The sequence below is a fragment of the Oncorhynchus gorbuscha genome, linkage group LG17, assembly GCF_021184085.1.
Source record: "Oncorhynchus gorbuscha isolate QuinsamMale2020 ecotype Even-year linkage group LG17, OgorEven_v1.0, whole genome shotgun sequence".
Taxonomy (NCBI): domain Eukaryota; kingdom Metazoa; phylum Chordata; class Actinopteri; order Salmoniformes; family Salmonidae; genus Oncorhynchus; species Oncorhynchus gorbuscha.
Genome location: NC_060189.1, coordinates 23745719 through 23765664, shown reverse-complemented (window position 1 = coordinate 23765664; position 19946 = coordinate 23745719). Strand labels below are relative to the sequence as shown.

The window sequence follows — 19946 nt, the reverse complement described above, 5'->3', positions numbered from 1 at the left end:
AACATGTGGTGGACGAGTGAATTAGGAAGAGTTGTGTACAAAGGGTTACCCAATAGGATCGGACAAACACGGCATGTCTATGTACTGAGGTATTGTATTGAATGTTCACACAGGTTACTCAGTGTCAGTATCTCCTCACAGATATTGACAAGTGCGCCATCACTCCAACCATATGTGGCCATGGGCTGTGCGTGCCAGTGCAGACAGGCTACACCTGCTACTGTGACCCCGGCTACAAGCTGAGCGCGCTCCAGACCAACTGCATCGGTAAGACGGGAAGAGGTGGGCGGGTAAAGGGGGCTTCTCCGAGGGTTCTGTCAGCTCTCCATATCATTGTCTCAACACGAGCTTCGCTGTTCACACCACATACTATACAAGCACAGAGGCCTTGAGAAATCAAGAGCCAAGTGAAAGCGATCCCTGTGTTTATGTTGACCCGTTATGCGATGCCTGACAACACGGTCGGAGTGATCCAGAGAGCTGCCACGGATCTTTAATCCGTTACCTCACTCTGCAGTCGCCGTCCAAGCCCTGCTCTGGGCCATCACGAAGGAATGCCTGCACTGTGGAGGGGCTCCAGAGTGAAGGGTTGGAAAGTGCAAGGTCTTCAGTGGTGAAATGTAACTGAAATGTAACACTCTGGCCTCTCCTCCCACTCCACTCGCTCTCTCGCTCTCTCGCTCTCTCTCTCTCCCTCTCCCTCTCCCTTTCTCTCTATCCCTCTCTCCCTTTCTCTCTCTCTCACTCTCTCCCTCTCTCTCTTTCTTTTTCTCCAGATGTAAATGAGTGTGAGGAAGACCCTTGTGGAGGGAAGGGCCGTTGTGTGAACACCTTTGGCTCCTACACTTGCCACTGTTACAGCGGCTACAGCAAGGTCATCACCCAGAACAGGAAGTTCTGCCATGGTAAGAGGAGGAGGCCTAAGCATGCTGGGTGCTGTAGTTTTAGCTGTAGTTTTCCTGCTCTCATACCAGAATAGAACTGGTAAGGTCAAATTCAGACAAGCAATGTTCCTCTAAGCCAGATTCTTTGAACAAGTCTTCTTTGTTACTCTGACTTGTTCGGGTGATTTTGTGCAGATATAAATGAGTGTGACATGGCCAACAAGTGCCAGGATGGGGACTGTTTCAACACAGAGGGATCTTACTCCTGTGAATGCAAGAGTGGCTACGCCAAGTCCTGGAGGGGACAGTGTGAAGGTGAGTCCAGCACAGAGACAGATAGGCTTAACACTCTGAACTAACAGAACATCACACTGCAGCTTGGCCAGCGGTGTTTATTGACTGCCCTGGGTTCATGTCCAATCCAGCCACAGAACAGCCATTGTTGTATTTTCCTTAGTTCTGTGCCAGGGGAAAAACAATGTAGAGACTTTAAATTGGAGGTCGTACCAGAGGGGGGCTGTGTGCATGGGTATTGGTCTGTGTGTGTGTAAATGCAGACTGGATCCAGCTAATCGAAGGCTTGTTTTAATGGTATTTCCTCACCTCCCCTGTTCCCTGGCCAGATGTGGATGAGTGCCGGGACCCCCACTCATGCCCCAGTGGAAGGTGTGTCAATGCCCCAGGCTCCTTCCAGTGCCAGGCTTGTGGCACCGGGTTCAAGGCTGCCAGAGGGAGATGTCTGGGTAAGAGTGGCCTCCAAAGGCCACGCCTGGAAATGAACTGGGTTTCCCTCTTAAACTTCTTTATGATTGGATAATATTCCCCCAGCCTGCCTGGCACACTTTACGTGAGCAAAGCTTGCTGTTGTTAACACCAGAAATGACCAATAAGACGTCCTCAGTGCAACAGGGGATTGTCTTAAGGACGTTTTGACAGGCCTGATACTCTACAGTTTGCCATCAAATTGGACACAGCTGAATTAGATTTTTCACTAGTGTTTTAGCTCAAAAGTCTGGAATCATTGAGGATTCTAGAAGAACTATCTCAGGGCTTGAGTGAGTGACTCCTAGACCAGGTCCTCTACTCTCTCACGTTTTAATTGTTTATTTTTTTACACTTCAAATACAAACTTATACATATAACAACAACTTACAGACACACACAAACAATGACTACATCTTATCTGGCCAGACCCACATGCTCACTCCCCCATCCCTCATTATCGTTTGCCACTCGCCCTTAAATTGTAGCAATTTGTTTTTTCTCGGTTGCCAATGGTATTTCAATAATAAATCATTTGATTTTTCCATTGTGTCAATGATGGCGGATTGATTGACTTCCAAGATTTTAGTATACGTTTTTTTCAAGATGAGTGATAAGAAGAAAATCCTCCTGCCCATTGGGTCTCACTACACCCCCATATGCCATGTCTTGAAATATGCAGACAGATGGATTCAAAGTAAGTTTACATTGTAATACAGTACTTCTGACAGACAACTTTCTAGCTCGGCCCACAACTTCCAAGACTTTATAGCATTCCAAGAAAGCATGGATTATTGAGTCTTCATTCGTTTTACACTTGAGACATGACTCTGCCTGAAGAATTTGTGAATTTTGTCTCTTGTATAAAAAATGCTATACATTAGTTTAAACTGGATTAAGCATAAATGAACTGTAATTTCATTAGTTATGCTCCAACTTTCCCTCCATCTTGTGCCAACATCAGTTCTTTTTAAGTCTTGGTTCCAATAGTTTATATTTTCTTCTGGGAGATTGTCAGTTGGATAGGCTCTCTGCAAGGTTTTATATATCTTACCTATCATATGAACATCCATTTCTGACTCAAATAAGATTCTCTCAAGGTTGCGGTTGCTCTGATGTCCAAAAGTGATATGCCTCTTTCAAGTTGCATGTTTTTGAAACGATCTACGTTGGTCAGTCCAAAATGTCTTTTTAATTCTGCCAATGAAATACATGTACTGTCACCAAGTCATTTATGGTTTCTATGCCTTTATGTTTCTATGGTTTCTAAGGCTTAATATGGGATGTTGTATTTTCAGGGGACTAGCACATCACCCCAACCATAGTGCAGAGTAGCAGTAGAGGCCTGGTGGGCCTTGAGTGATGGCAGTGAGTTAGTGACACCTAGGCTAGGTCCTCCACTCTCTCACTCTTTCCCTTCCAGTGGCTTCATTATTTGTGTAATATCTGCCCCTCCTGCTCTCCCCACCTATCCCTAGCCCCCGGGGCCAGACCCATATTGTTTAAACACATCACCTTGTTATTGCTGATCTTTTCATATCATCTGCTGCTGTAAAAGATTGTTTATAATACTTCATTTTGGGAGAGTCAAAATATTTTCCCTTGGCCTCAGCCTTAAACAAACAGCCTATTATTTTTTGAATGGCTCTGGCCACTGCAGTGGAGTCCGGAGTGAGGACTGAGTGAGGACTGAGTGAGGACTGAGTGAGGACTGAGTGAGGACTGAGTGAGGACTGAGTGAGGACTGAGATATATGGAGGGGTAAATATTACCCCACTGTTAAATTGCCCTGTCAGACAAACAGGGCTGTGGTTATTCACCTATAGCCCTGCCTCTGTTACACTATAAATCCTCTGAGGGTTTATACAGCTCCAATACACAGTCCATGACACACTATACAAGGTCTGTAGCATGCTGAAGGAGCCAACAACACAGCGTAGCAACCCCCCTAACCTTGAGGTGCTCATGTTACATAAGAGACACTCCTGGCTGGTATTGCGTCATCTTCTCCCTCTCGCCACTACCATCCCCACTCATCAAGAAAAGGGTTGAATATTTGAGCTTCTGAGGTGATTCATTTGTCAAATTCAAGTTCTCCCAGTCAGTGGTGTAAAGTACTTAAGTAAAAATACTTTAAAGTACTACTTAAGTAGTTTTTTGGGGTATCTGTACTTTACTTTACTAAAATTGTGCTATCTGGTTTGCTTAATATAAGGAATTTTCAATTATTTGTACATTTACTTTTGATACTTAAGTAAATGTAATACCAAATACTTGTAGGCTTTTACTCAAGTAGGATTTAACTGGGTGACTTTCACTTTTACTTGAGTCATTTTCCATTAAGGTATCTTTTAATCAAGTATGAAAATTGAGTACTTTTCCTATCACTGCTTCTAGTCTGAACTCACATGTGAAAGGTGAACGTAATGTTCAGTCAGTTTTTGACATTTCTAGAATGTCTTCCCAATGATTCCTATGACTAAACAAGGCTGGAGCTTACCTCATGGGTTCTTTGATTACTTCAATCTGATTCCTTTTCCTTCAAGGAAAGTACTACATTAGCTCAACTGTTGTCTGCTAAGAGGTCTTTAAACACATACAATCAATCCTCTCATAGCGTTCAATGTTATGATGTGGAGTATAACTAGCTGCTGAGAGGCGCTTCCTCTGGAAATGAGGTGGAACACAGGAGTTAAATAAACCCCCACTAAAAGGACCAGCAACAGGCTAATATCCACATGGTGAAGGAACTCAACTCAACCAGGGACCATGTATACAAGCAGCAAGTGTGTTCCTCATGTTTGTTTCCAGCATCTGCCTTAGTCAATTGCCTGTACACTCTTTACACTCTTAGAAAACCTAAAAGGGTTCTTCGCCTGTCCCCATAGAGAACCCTTTTTGGTGCTAAGTAGAACCCTTTTGAGTTCTATGTAGAAGCCTTTCCACAGAGAGTTCTACATAGAACCCCAAAAGTTGAACCTGGAACCAAAAATGGTTCTCTTATGGGGACAGAACCAAAGAAACCTTATGGAATCCTTTTTTTCTAAGAGCGTAGGACAGTAGTTGGAATCCAATTGGCTGCGTAAATGGATAAGCCTAGTTGGTTGTGCGATAGAGAGAACAGCTCCAGCCCCATGTCAGACATATCGTAGAGGACTGAGAGATGCCAGGAGATTGCAGAAACAAAGTTTTGGGCCGTACTGACAGACGTGTGGCTAGTGCCACCGCAGGCAAGGCAAGGCACACACAAAGCCCTGCCTGTGTTCCACTGGATGTTTTCAGCGCTGTAGCCGTCTGTTTCTACTGTCTCTTTCACCTCACATTAAAGCTGCCTGCACAGCTGTGTGGAGAGAGTTCAACCCTGCCCACTCACACACACACACACATCTCCATGCTCGATCCACACACGAGATAGAGCCATCTGGCACATGCTTAGATCCATGAAATACAGTTTTTGATTTATGCCTTTTGGAGTCTACTTTAAAACAATGTTTTTGCATGAATGTTTCTACACAAATAAAGTGTTTCTGCCGTTATCCTGTGTATTGACTTAGAGCATGAAGTGGAAAATATTAAGGCAGGGCAATGGATAACGACAAACATTCACGGTAACAGTGTATTCCTACTGATCATGTTATGGGTTGTGGGTGTTTTTGATACCTGTCATGGTGACCTTAATGTTAGTGACCTGTCTCGCCCTCAGACGTAAACGAGTGTTTGGACCAATCGGTGTGCTTCCATGGTAGGTGTGTCAACTCCGAGGGCTCTTACAGCTGTAACTGTTACCAAGGATACCAGGCCTCTTTGGACAACAACAGTTGTCAAGGTACTTGTTTGTGAGAACAGTCACACATACATTTCCCAGGTTTGGTCTTAAAGTGACAGTTCTCTGAATGGGCAATAGTGCTACTGAAGAAGCCTTAGAGGTCCAGGGGCTTTCAATAAATGTTGGTAACCGTGAGGAGCAGTGGTGGTTTAACGAGGTCCTCCTCCATACTGTCTTTTCTCCAGATATGGATGAGTGCCTGCTCCCCGGTGCCTGCCTCCATGGCAGGTGTGTCAATCTGGATGGCTCCCACAGGTGCAGCTGTAACCCTGGTTACCAAACCACTCCTGACAGCAGGGCCTGTGAAGGTCTGTAAAGGATTAGATGTGTGGAATATGACTCTTCACGGCATAACGCTGCTCTCTTTGAGCCCTGAGCTCTCTGTGGCTTTTTCAATGCCTCATCATTGTTTTATTAGATGTCGATGAGTGTGCTACTCCTAACGTGTGCCCCGGGGGAATTTGCACTAATACCGAAGGCTCCTACTCATGCAAGAACTGCAGCCCGGGATTCCAGCGATCAGCTGATGGACGGAGATGTGAAGGTACTGTATGTAACCTGTACAACCTTTAGTGTTTCAGTCAATGGTATAACTACCATGTCAGATAGTGTGTAGCAACCTACTGTACATTCTTCATGGTAATCCGTGTCCTTGTTCCAGATGTGGATGAGTGCTCCCAAGCAGACGTGTGTCTAGGAGGGGTATGTGCCAACACAGAGGGCTCCTTCACCTGCACCAGCTGTAAGGACGGATACCGGGTCTCCCAGGACAGGCAGAGGTGTGAGGGTGAGTTCAGTGAAAGCCTTCCCCAGCTGGCACATTCACCCACCCCTTCTTAGACTTGCCCTTTGCGTGTATCAACAGTATCAATAGTAGATCTTGTCTGTGCTTGTCTGCGTGTCTCATCCAGATATTGATGAGTGCCAGTCTGGGTCTGTGTGTGCTAACGGAATCTGTCTGAACTCTGAGGGCTCCTACTCCTGCATCACCTGTCCCTCAGGCTACAGCGTCTCCCTTGATGGAGAGCTTTGTGAAGGTTTGTCCATCCTCCCTGAAACCACATCTAACGGTCTGTCCTGAAGGAGTTGTATGTTACCGACCAGTCTGAGTTTGTTTGATATTTATTGGAACAGATATTGATGAGTGTGCGCTGCCCACTACGTGCCCCAAGGGAACATGCACCAACACAGAGAGTTCTTTCATCTGCACCACCTGCAGGCCAGGCTACAGAGTGACTGAGGATGGGCTGGAGTGTGAAGGTGTGTTACGGTATGCTGTGTAAGGATGTTGGGTTCTGCCCTCGGCCCTGCGTGTGTCAGACGTAAGAGAGGGTGCCAGGAACACCCCACTGGGCCCTGTGTGAGTCCAGCCAGGCCTCTCTCTCACACATTGCCTGTTTTAACAGCAGGCTCAGGTTGTCTGTAAATGGCATCAGGTGTGACGACTTGGACAGAAAGCCCCTCTCCTGAGCTAAAGATCCCAAAATAGTCCTCCCAGACATCACATCATAACTGGGTTCTGGATCCCTCTCCCTCTGGCACCATGTGTTCAAAAGAATGAGCCATAGGCCTCAAATATAACACAGTGTGAGTCAGCCTGTCCCTCTGATAGATCAGCTGGAGAGACAGATGTGTTGACAGTGGAACTTTATGCCATTTCATTTATAAACTGATCAAAATGATTACATGCGGCACACTGTCATGTCTTCCACCAGGCCTGCTGACCTCTGCGACAGCTCAGGGATTTAGTTAACAGGGCTTCTCTCTGTCCTGTTGTTCAGATGTGGATGAGTGCTTGGTGGCTAACGTGTGCCCAGGCCAGCTGTGTAGGAACAGTCCCGGATCCTTCTCCTGCAGGAGCTGTGGGACTGGCTTTACCCTGTCTGAGGACGGCTCCCACTGCATGGGTAAGACTGCCGAACTAACCTCTGGAAAACACTTACCCCCACCCTCCCCTTCTTCTCCCCAAGAGGAAGACTACAGATTCAGTCCGTTATTATTCAATGTTATTTAATGGAAGGGTGGATCGAGACTAGGACGAAGATATCCTTTTTGAAATGTTTTGCTCTGGGAAAATCCTGAAAATAAGTTCAATTCAGATTTTGATTGGGTTTTAATGGATGTCTCCATGCCAGGAAAGGATTAACGGCCTAATTTGAAATTAAACCGACCTCTGCCCTGCTCGTATGTAGTCAGCACACACTGTGGAACTCCTCTTTTGACCCACAGGCAAACGGAGCCATTTCAATCACTTAACAATGGAATGCACTATTTTCCCAATATTAAATATAATCTGTACCAGAGCAAGGAATTTCCAATGATCACATAACAGAGAGCCAGGGAGTGTTTATTGATACAGTAATTATACCTAACCTGTAATAGCTTGCTGTTTTGGAATCGATGCCTGTCCTGCATACTTAGCCTGTCTCTCCATCCTTTTTAATAAAGCACTGTCAGCGCAAGCTAATAAAGGAGGCTTTGCTTACTGTATGTGCAGACTGACTCCTTGCATTCAGCCATTGGTCATGTTATCAGGCCAGAGACTCTGAGAGGCTGTCTCCTTGCATTCAGCCATTAGTCATGTTATCAGGCCAGAGACTCTGAGAGGCTGTCTCCTTGCATTCAGCCATTAGTCATGTTATCAGGCCAGAGACTCTGAGAGACTCTGAGAGGCTGTCTCCTTGCATTCAGCCATTAGTCATGTTATCAGGCCAGAGAATCTGAGAGGCTGTCTCCTTGCATTCAGCCATTAGTCATGTTATCAGGCCAGAGACTCTGAGAGGCTGTCTCCTTGCATTCAGCCATTAGTCATGTTATCAGGCCAGAGACTCTGAGAGGCTGTCTCCTTGCATTCAGCCATTAGTCATGTTATCAGGCCAGAGACTCTGAGAGGCTGTCTCCTTGCATTCAGCCATTAGTCATGTTATCAGGCCAGAGACTCTGAGAGGCTGTCTCCTTGCATTCAGCCATTAGTCATGTTATCAGGCCAGAGACTCTGAGAGGCTGTCTCCTTGCATTCAGCCATTAGTCATGTTATCAGGCCAGAGACTCTGAGAGGCTGTCTCCTTGCATTCAGCCATTAGTCATGTTATCAGGCCAGAGACTCTGAGAGGCTGTCTCCTTGCATTCAGCCATTAGTCATGTTATCAGGCCAGAGACTCTGAGAGGCTGTCTCCTAGAACTGATAGGCTAGATCTGACCTCACTCATTTATGATGCTCTCTCTCTCAATCTCTCTCCTTCGCTCTTTCTCTCTCTCTCCTTCAGACATAAACGAGTGCCTGTCCATGGGGGTCTGTCCCATGGGTGTTTGCAACAACACAGAGGGCTCTTACTCCTGTATGACCTGTGACCTTGGCTACACGCTGGCGCCCAATAAGCTCTCCTGTGAAGGTACACACTTTTTTTTACTAGGGACTAAACTCTAATGTCCCTTCACTCATGCTGGAAGTTCTCCTATTATGCTGAGGATTTATTTCCAGTCAGTCACAGCTCTGCATGGTAGACCAACACTGATATGAGTCTTCATAATTCCCTGAAGTCAATTCTGAAAATGATGTATATTCTTGTGGGAGGTTGTGACACTTTCCTCAAAGTTTTGGCCACATTATTTGGGAGGATAAACTGAGAACCCACTTGGATTAATAGCCAATGATCTGCCATCTGTGGTGTGAATGTGTCACGCTACATTAGACTGTATGGTATGTGTGTTTCCCCTCCGTGTCCCCTCCCCGGCAGACATCAATGAGTGTGAGGACAGCGGTCTGTGTCTGGGAGGAAAGTGCACCAACAGCCCCGGCTCCTACAGCTGCTCCTGTCCCCCGGGTCTGGAGCTGGTGGATGGGACGTCCTGTAGAGGTACACACACAAACACATCAAAAGTGGAATTCTAGGATCCCAACACAACCACAGAGACAAGTACAGTGCCGTATTCCATTGTTTTGTGTTACAGCCTGAATTCACAGTGGATTACATACATTCTTTCACCCATCTGCACACAATATCCCATAATGACAAAGTGAAAACATGTTTTTAGAAATGTTGGCAAATGTATTGATAATGAAGTAAAAAAATCTGACTTACATAAGTATTCACAGCCCTTTGTTATGACACTCCAAATTAAGCTCAGGTGCATCCAATTTCCTTTGATCATCCTTGGGATTTCACTTCAACTTGATTGGAGTCCACCTGTGGCCAATTCAATTGTTTGGACATCATTTAGAAAGAAACATACCTGTCTATATAAGGTCCCACAGTTGATACTGAATGTCAGAGCAGAAACTATACCATGTATAAGGAACTGTCCGTAGATCTCCGAGGTAGAATCGTGATGAAGCATATATCTGGGGAAGGGTATACATCAATTTCTAGAGTGTTTAAAGTTTCCAAGCGCACCGTGGTCTCCATCATTGGCAAATAAAAAAAATATGGAACTACCAAGACTCTGCCTAGAGCTGGCCGTCCAAACTGAACAAGAAGGACCCTGGTCAGGCAGGTGACCAAGAACCCATTAAATTAAATTAAATTGCCATTAAACCCCTACAACTCATCCAGAACGCCGCAGCCCGTCTAGTGTTCAACCTTCCCAAGTTCTCTCACGTCACCCCGCTCCTCCGCTCTCTCCACTGGCTTCCAGTTGAAGCCATGGTGCTTGCCTACGGAGCTGTGAGGGGAACGGCACCTCAGTACCTCCAGGCTCTGATCAGGCCCTACACCCAAATAAGGGCACTGCGTTCATCCACCTCTGGCCTGCTCGCCTCCCTACCACTGAGGAAGTACAGTTCCCGCTCAGCCCAGTCAAAACTGTTCGCTGCTCTGGCTCCCCAATGGTGGAACAAACTCCCTCACGACGCCAGGACAGCGGAGTCAATCACCACCTTCCGGAGACACCTGAAACCCCACCTCTTTAAGGAATACCTAGGATAGGATAAAGTAATCCTTCTCACCCTCCTCTCCCTCCCCCCCCTTAAAATATTTAGATGCACTATTGTAAAGTGGCTGTTCCACTGGATGTCATAAGGTGAATGCACCAATTTGTAAGTCGCTCTGGATAAGAGCGTCTGCTAAATGACTTAAATGTAATGTAAATGTAACCCAATGACCACTCTGACAGAACTACAGAGTTCCTTGAGATGGGAGAACCTGCCAGAAGGACAAGTCTCTACAGCACTTTACCAATCTGGGCTTTATGAGAGAGTGACCAGACAGCGTCAGGGACTGGGAGACTGGTAAGGGTAGAGGGAACAATGAATGGAGCCAAATACAGACACATCTTTGACGAAAACCTGCTTCAGAGTGCAAACGACTTTAGACTGGGGGTGAAGATTGAAGTTCCAACAGGACAATGACTCCAAACATACAACCAAAGCAATGCTGGAATGGCTTCTGAACAAGAATGTGAAAGTCCTTGAGTGGCCCAACCAAAGCCCAGACTTGAATCCCTTTTGAAAATCGGTGGAAAGACTTGAAGATTGCTCTTCACCGCCGATCCCCATCTAACTTAACAGAACTTGAGAAACTCTACAAGGAAGAATGGGAGAAAATCCCCAAATCCAGAAGTGCAACGCTGATAGACATACCCAAGGTGACTCAGAGCTGTAATCATCCCTAAAGGTGCTTCTACAAAGTATTGACTCAGATGTATGAATACTTATGTAAATGTGACATTTCTATATTTCAATTAATACATTTGCAAAAATGTCTAAACATGTTCTCACTTTGTCATTATGGGGTATTGTGTGTAGATGGGTGAAGTCAGGCTGTAGCACAACAAAATGTGGAATAGCCAAGGGGTGTGAATACTTTCTGAAGGCACTGTAAGTACAATGAAAAGGCTCTTTATTGCTGATCTTAAATGGCATTAGTTGATTGATTCTGTTTTAAACTACACGCCCAGTTAAATGTTTAAGGAGGCTAGGAGTTAGGACTGCGGTATAGCCTGAATTTAACATTGAGCCCAGAGGAAAAACTAACAGCTGCAGAGTTACTTCACTCACACAGAGCATTGGTTTACATTCGTGCAGGGTTGCCCACCGTACGTGGCTTCGTTGAGGGATGTGGCGTTGGCGTTGAAACTGTGTTCCCCAACAACTCTGGTGGGGAACACAGATGGTGCTTTTGTGAGCGTTGTACAGGTCCACTCTCTGTATTCGAAAGCTGGATGGCAGACTCTCCCTGCTGCGCCAGGCGTGTCCCCCATGTCTCTAACATACAATTAGAGCATGTACTGACCTACAGCTTGGAATCACACACACTAGGCAAAAGCACTTTTCTTTAGTGTTCTAGAGAGCGTTGTAATGTAGTAATTTTCTCCCAGGCGGTCAGTGGAGAGAGACAGAGGTGCAGCGAGAAGTCAGAGTGGAGAGGTTCCAAGTCGAATGGCGCGTTGGAGGTAAGCGTCCATTTACTTTTGCCTCTAGTTCTGGGGGCGTGTTTAGCAATTAGTTCGGGGAGGGAGGACGTGATAGGCATTGACAACAGCTGTCTCACGGTCAATATAGTCCATGTCAATCTGTAGAATCACCGCACAACCTGTGAAGCAAGTAAATAGTTCATGCTATTCAATTTCACACGTGAGAATGGCAATCGTAAATAACACAGCACACATGAGTGAAAGGCACTCATAAAATAGGGGATGCAAAATATGACAGGCTGATAAGTAATATTATAAATATGCTGATAATATAAAGTATACTGAACAAAAATATAAATGCAACAATTTCAAAGATTTGACTGAGTTCCAGTTCACAGAAGGAAATCAGTCAATTGAAATGTATTAGGCCCTAATCTATGGATTTCACATGACTGGGAATACAGATATGCTTCTGCTGGTCACAGGTAGGGGCATGGATCTGAAAACCAGTTAGTATCTGGTGTGACCACCTTTTGCCTCATGCAGCATGACAGACGCATCTCCTTCGCATAGTTGACCGTGCTGTTGATTGTGGCCTGTGGAATGTTGTCCCACTCCTCTTCAATGGCTGTGCGAAGTTGCTGGATGTTGGCGGGAACTGGAACACGCTGTCGTACGCGTCGATCCAAAGCATCCTAAACATGCTCAATGGGTGACATGTCTGGTGAGTATGTAGGCCGTGGAAGAACTGGGACATTTTCAGTTTCAAGGAATTGTGTACAGATCCTTGCGACATGGGACCGTGCAATATCATGCCGAAACATGAGGTGATGGCGGCGGATGAATGGGACTACATTGGACCTCAGGATCTCGTCATTTCCATTGATAAAATGGAATTATGTTCGTTGTCCGTAGCTTATGCCTGCCCATATCATAACCCCACCTCCATCATGGGGCACTCTGTTTACAACGTTGACATCAGTAAACCATTCGCCCACATGACACCGTACACGTGGTCTGCGGTTGTGAGTCCTGTTGGATGTACTGCCAAATTCTCTAAAATTACATTGGTGGCTGCTTATGGTAGAGAAATGAACATTAAATTCTCTGGCAACATCTCTGGTGAACATTCCTGCAGTTAGCATGCCAATTGTGCACTCCTTCAAAACTTGAGACATCTGTGGCATCGTGTTTGGTGTCAAAACTGCATATTTTAGAGTGGTATTTTATTGTCCCCAGTACAAGGTCCACCTGTGTAATGATCATGCTGTTTAATCAGCTTCTTGATATTCCACACCTGTCAGGTGGATGGATTATCTTGGCAAAGGAGAAATGCTCACTAACAGGGATGTAAACACACTTGTGCACAGAATTTGAGATGAATAAGCTTTTTGTGCATATGGAAAATGTAGGGGATATTTTATTTCAGCTCATGAAACATGGGACCAACACTTTACATGTTGCGTTCAGCAAGAGTCAGTATCATTTGTGACACACCTATCCTCTCTCTGGGGATGTCCTTAGTGTGTATCAGTCATGTGGATTTGGAGGAAATGGGACAGTTATATCTCCTGTTCAGCTGTCAGTCTAGGGTGATCAGTGGAGAAGGGGACTGTCTGAACACAGATGGTTCCTACCTCTGCATCTGTCCCTATGGATGCACCACAGAGGGAAACGGCTGCCAAGATGAGCGAGAACAACCTACAATGCTAGGATTATAACTAACTACCAACTGGTTTGAATGAATTACCACAATTAGCACGAGCCACAAGTTCCTCCTGTCTGGGTAAGGACAGACCGTGCATGCAGAGGGCAGCTTGTACTCCCTGACCCTGTCTCTCTCTGGGCTGACCCCTTTCCCCCTTGCTCTCCCCACAGCTCCAGCTCCAGTTAGGCAGCAGGGATCAAACCCAGCCATTTTTGTAATAGGCTATTGCCAGACATCAACAGTCTCACTGCTCCTCCTCTTTCACCTCCAATTGACCAGGTTTTATGTCATTCCAGCCGCACCCATTGCCCTGGTCACACCAGAGAGAGAAATGCTGCTCCTGACTGTTGGCCAGAGCACTAGCTAGCCTTTCACTGGAACTTTCTGGGGCATTAGCTGTCAAAATACAGAGGAATGGAGCACTCTGGAAGAATCAATATGAAAGGAATGTAACTCTGGCTAAAGCTGCATATTATTGATTCTGGCCTGTTTTACTGCTGCGAGGTATCGAGCATTAGCGTAACCTGAATGGCAAATCATTGGGCAGTACACTGAGCATGTTATCGCTGTGAAGCAGGCAAGCATGGAGCAGGGCCACTTTCTGGGGGTGGAAGATCCTGGAGAGGGCTATAGTGGGTGAGGGGCCCGTGGTGCGAGGGGACTGGACCTCTTCCAGGCCATACGTACCCGGCAGGCTAGGCAGCCCCTCCCCAGTGCCCTGTGATGATGGCTGGGCTTTCCCTTCAGTCTGCTGGGCTGTGGCCATGTACTGTAGCACCAGACATCATCCACAATAGTGAGAAAGGCAGGTCCAACCTGCACTCCCCTGGCCCTCTGCCACAGCAAATATTATCCTATAAATCAGAGGCTGGGCATATATATTCAGGTCGTGTGCCATTGTGTGTGCAGTGCTGACACAGTGAAAGCCAGGCCTCTCTGCCATGGGCCCTGCAGGGAGAGGAGAGGGGGTGCATGGGAAGGAGGGGTCAGGTGAGCCCGAGTGGTTGGCCTTCTGGTTGGCTCACAGGTGAACTGGCTGGATGGCTTGCTGCTTACAGGGCTATGGGTGCGGGTACTGTCTGGGACATAACCATGGACAGTGGACTATAACCTCAATAAATCAGAAAGATGAACTACTAATCACTAGTCAATCTAGTATAACCTGCCATACAGCTCTGTTTTAGATAAATCATTGCTGTAAATGTTTGTATCGAATCACATGGCTATTAAACCGGAACATAAATTGAGGTGCTGACCCATACTGTTTTCAGAATGTTTTGTTCTCTTTACCTCTACATGTGTTTACTGTCTACATTGTAAAATTTGACTCATTATCAGCCCTTGGCAAAATGTTTTATTTTTGTTGCTTTTCTGCCTTGACCCCACTTATTAGGCTATTCAGTCCAAATATCTTGTAAGTTGTGTTGTAATGTGGCAATTACACCAATCTACATTTAATCAAGCATATAGCCATCATTATATGCTTTTTACTAGTCGGAGGGAATGTTCCCAGACCAATAGCTAGGTTACATACTGTTTTCATATTTTGCCAGTACCATAAAGTGTTCCAAATGGACAATGTATCTTATGCTCAGACAAGCCCTTGATTGCAGACATGTATTATTTTCTTCATGTTAAGAGAGAATGAGATTCTCGGTGGCTGACTGATTCATAGTACACCAAAGAAGAAAATACGCCATGACTTTCATGAACAAAGAACACTTTCTTTCACACTTTCCTCTCTTCTTATCTCCATTTCTCTCTCTCTGTGTCTCTCTGTCTCTGTCTCTGTGTCTTTCTCTCTGTGTCTCTCTGTCTCTGTCTTGCTGTGTCTGTCTCTCTCTGACTCTTTCTCTCCCCCTCTCCTGCTCCTCCTCTTTCCCTCCAGATGTTAATGAGTGCAGTAAGGACGGCGTGTGCTCCCATGGCCAGTGTCTCAACACAGATGGCTCCTACCTCTGCTTGTGTGAGGCTGGCTTCAAGTACTCTGCAGACACAGCTGACTGTGAGGGTAAGAACACTCTACCAACTTCATAACTCCCTCACTCTACCCACAATCCACTGCTTCTGCCCCAGCTGAAACACAGTGTTTTCACAAAATTTCAGAAGAGTTAATAGAACATTCCGGTCCCTTTAGACCAGAGTCCGCCCTGTGTGTGAAACGTTTTTGTAACGATTGATTATGTAGCTGTAGTCAATGCAGTGTCAATGGTGACATTCCCTCAGTGAGAGTCCAACTATGGCCCAGAGGCTTTCCTCGGGCTGTAGTCCTGCGCCACAGGGAGCTCCCTGTGGCTGGAGCTCTGCTCCCCATCTTCCCTTGGGGAGTATGAATCACCCCATTGTGGGATGGAGGTGTTTCTCCCTCTGGAACGTGTCCCTTTGCTTCTTCACAAGTTCTTCGGTTCCTGTGCAAATATTGTTCTTGGCTATGCCCAGTGTCTGCTGCTGAGCACTGAGGACAGCAGCACCACAGGCCTCCTGGCCGGGCCTACTCATGCTGGGGAAACATTGTACTGTGAGGAGTGGAGGGGGAATTGGATTGGTGATTGAGTGAGTGTGTGTGCATGTGTGTGTGCATGTATGATATCCATGCTGCTGTGAAGGGTGAAGAATAGGAGTGATGTGTGTATGACATTAATACATCTTTCTCTCCACAGATCAGAACGAGTGTAAGGAGTATGGTAGCTCGGTGTGTGGCATCTGGCTCTGTGAGAACACCATTGGCTCGTATCGCTGCTTCATGGGCTGCCAGCCTGGCCTGTATGGACAGGACAACCCAGACTGTGGTAAGTAAGTGGACCACAGGCCCTGTGCTTAGTCAACAGGCAATGTACTTACTTAGTGGACAACTGAAGGCACTTGAATATCAGCCTTACTGCTCATTCACCTTGGGCAGTTGTCTGAAAGAAACACTCTGCGTTGTCTCAATGGCCCCCCTAGCCCACCCCCATCCTACAGAGATACCGATACCAGCCTGGCACTCGCACACAAAAAGGCTCATGTGAATCAAACGCTATCAGGTGCACTCAGCCTTCCTGGTCAGGGGAGCAGAGTGAGAGGAAATGGGCCCTGAAATCGTGCCACTTGATAATAGGGCCAGGTCTCATCCTCCAGACAATGGGGCTAATGGAGGTTTTTTGGCAAGGGCGATGGGTATAACCTGATCGCCACTGTTCTCCTCTCTAAGTGGGGCAGGGCTGTCATCTGATGGGACATACGGTGCACCCCACCCCTCCCAGCCATCCTTTGCCCTCCTCATGCCATTGCGACAGACACCCAGTCGGGTGGTCACCTGGTATGGCCTGGGAGGGGTGGAGACGACCGACACATCTGGGTCTAACATCTGTCCAACAACAACAAAACATCCCTGCCTCCATGACAACAGAAAACAAGCCCGCCTGTGTGTTAACTGGCAAAGACAGACCATCAGTCTGTGAATGTGTGTGTCTATGAGAGATTGACATAATTTTACTATATTCAGAAGAGTGTTTGATTAGTGCTGGACCACGCCCGTTTTCGAAGCAGTTTGTATCGGCGGTGGCTGGCGCTGTTGTTCCCGTCTGCTGGTAAACTTCTCAGTTACCGACAAACATGAATCAAGTCGGTTTTAGAAGAAGCATAGCTGACATTGAACAAAAACATACAGGCCAAGAATTTGCTCTTATCAAAATGGCTTCCAAACAGGCAAGGCCAGGACTGAAGGGCAGAGTGTGATGGCATAATCTACTGGAATGATCTAGTGAGCCCCGGATGGGGCGGACTGAGAGAGAGGGTGTTGAGATGCATTGAGCACCATGTTATATTCTCATCGCCATGACTCTTTATTTGACTCACACTGGAGAGCGGAGCGGCAGCACACCGGGGCCGATGACAGAGCCTGGCTTGGTGTGGCCCTCTCCCCTCGGAGGACGATGATGTTGTGTGGCTGGATCCCATCATGGAGGGGCCTGTTGTGAGAGGTGGCCAGATCCAAAACAGCTGCTCACAGCCTCCTCACCTCTGTTTTACCATTTAGCGTCAACATGGCCCATCCTCTGCTCGCAGAGGCTCGATTCAATATAGTCTGGATAAGTTCTGTGATGTAAATACGTGCAGATGGTAATTGCATTAGGGCCCCACCGGGTAGCCATGTTGTTGTGTAACTGTCTCCTCTTACTTATCTAACCACCAATAAGGTTTTTCCACAGCAGCTTGACTGTTACGATCACACATTATGGATCATGATCCACCACACTGTTTAGGTTGAGCCTGTTAAAACTTAACAGTCCAAATTATAACACCCCAGAGCATTGTAACAGCTCCATCCTCTCTGGTCCAGTCCAGTGATGCAGCCAGCCGTGGCCATCTCTGACCCACTCTCTCTTCACCTCTGTTCTGATGCCAGCCTCCCTCCTCTCTTCCAGGCTACCCAGCATCTCCCTGGGACATACATACAGTACATCCCCACAAAGCATCACAGACATTGACCACAGAGCTTCTCCTCCCCTCCAATCCCTGGCCTCAACTCCCTCAGCCTGGGCTGTGGAATCTGAGGAGCAAGCCCTCTCGCCCCTCCACAGCTCAGCATCTTGCACAAAGGCCACTTGTTCCAAGGCATTATGGGAGGTTATGGGAGATGCTGCCGTCACCCCAATAAAACGTCCGGGGAGAGAGCTCAATTACTCTTAGACATTTTTGTCTGCTTGTAAAAATCATCCAATATTTAAGAAGGCCATACGCTGTAATTTGCCATTTCTCAGAGGGGCGTTGATTTATTTTTACTCCCGGGCCTCCGATGGGGCGGCGGTTGTCTTTGGCTCTGCTCACCACACTCAATTTGTGACCATAATACAAAATGGGAAAACAGACGTTCTCCTCAGCAGAGCTTCAGCTGCCACTGCGCTCTACCTCCATCCATTGGAGTTGTTCACTCAGCCCTGCTATGACAGCCTACTGTATAGAGTGACGAAGGTAACGTGTTATGTAATCAGATTACTTTCATATGTAGTAAAGTTACGCAGTACTTTTTCAAATTGGGTAATACTATTACAGTTACTTTGTCAAACAATGTTTGCATTACTTTCTGAATTATATCTCTGCCGGGCGAGTGTTTCCATGATCCGATCTTGACTTGTTTCCTCATTTACTTCTCGAGTAAGCAGAGAAAGGTCATGACTACAGCTGTTATGGTGACCGTATTACCGCCACACCAGCGGTCAAGAGTCATGACCGCAGTCAAATTCCATGTGAGCATTTAGTCATGGTAACTAGGCTTCTCCAAGCTCTGATGCTGCTGATGGTCATTAGTAGCCTATCAAATTTGCTAACTGCCTGGTCCTCAGCGCTCTACTGTCCATCTAATCACTCTGATATAAATGCAAATGAAAAATCTGAACACTTAATGGGAGCTCTTCAGCTCATGTTGCACAAAATGTTTATAGGCTGTGCAATGGCGTGAGTTTTGATGGCCTCTATTAAAAAGAGGAGGATCCCATCAGCTTTCTATAGGCTAGGCCTACTATATTTATTAACTTTCCTAAAATGAAGCACATTAATACGCTTTACAACCGCTGTAGAGCCGAACTGGCATACATAGGCAGCCCTAGTCATGACAGCTGCTGTCCATAGAAATGTATAGAGGGCGCACCTCTGATCGTTGCCATTGATCGCTTCGGTGATAGCAAAGTCCATAGAGGGCTTTCCTTCTAGTTGCAAGTGTGCCCTCTATACATCTCTACGGGTCCGTGTACTTGCGATCTATAACCAGAACTGGCGGATCAAGAGAAAGATTTTGAATGAAAAGATAGGAAATCTGTACAGATGCTTGGCTTAAAGTATATATGGCTAATTAAGCAGCCAATATATATAGGGTATCACTTGTAGACTTCCACAGGAAAGCCGTGCAACAGATGAAAGGGGAAACTAGTGATCAAACACGACAAAGTAATCTATTTTTGGTAGGGCTTACCTTGCTCCCTCCGACAGTCAAACAGTGAGATGTTTTAATGAAAGTAACCCAAAGTAACATAACTGGTAATATAACATGTTTACTTTCCACACAGAATAATATTGTAAAGTAACGTGTTAGTTTTGTTAAATGTAACGAGTAATATCCAACTTATGCCAACACTGGTGAGTACTGTATGAGAATAGCAGTGTGTGATATTCAATGTGTTGGAAAAGAAACCTGCATCTCATTTAGGTCCTGTCTTTCCAGCTGTAGTTCGGCGTTGTGGCTATCAATTTTGTGTGGCTACGGCTTGTCTTTAATAAGGCATAGAGGGCTGGAAATGGTTTGTGGTCACACTGTCTCCTACCTCCCACACTGACTAATGTATGGAAATGTGACGCGTTTCAAAAGACATTTAGCCCGCTGTGGTCACTGTGGTCTAGATGTTGGGCAATGGGCGTGCATACACAGTTTATAAAACAA

The 19946-nt window shown here is 46.2% G+C and overlaps 1 protein-coding gene across 2 annotated transcripts in view; it reads left to right on the top strand.

The window, feature by feature from the left end:
* The window catches only part of LOC124001769 (latent-transforming growth factor beta-binding protein 2-like), a 160721-nt gene that overhangs the window by 132071 nt on the left and 8704 nt on the right, over positions 1-19946 (top strand). The window contains exons 16-31 of one of the 2 annotated variants that reach the window (XM_046308817.1): positions 142-267; positions 777-905; positions 1080-1199; positions 1508-1627; positions 5350-5472; positions 5658-5780; positions 5891-6016; positions 6134-6259; positions 6384-6509; positions 6607-6732; positions 7254-7379; positions 8739-8864; positions 9210-9329; positions 11788-11862; positions 15420-15542; positions 16192-16320. In XM_046308817.1, coding sequence (XP_046164773.1) covers positions 142-267; positions 777-905; positions 1080-1199; positions 1508-1627; positions 5350-5472; positions 5658-5780; positions 5891-6016; positions 6134-6259; positions 6384-6509; positions 6607-6732; positions 7254-7379; positions 8739-8864; positions 9210-9329; positions 11788-11862; positions 15420-15542; positions 16192-16320 — 1944 coding nt within the window. The remainder of the gene's footprint in view (positions 1-141; positions 268-776; positions 906-1079; positions 1200-1507; positions 1628-5349; positions 5473-5657; positions 5781-5890; positions 6017-6133; positions 6260-6383; positions 6510-6606; positions 6733-7253; positions 7380-8738; positions 8865-9209; positions 9330-11787; positions 11863-15419; positions 15543-16191; positions 16321-19946) is intronic. The other variant, XM_046308818.1, reaches the window with a different exon arrangement.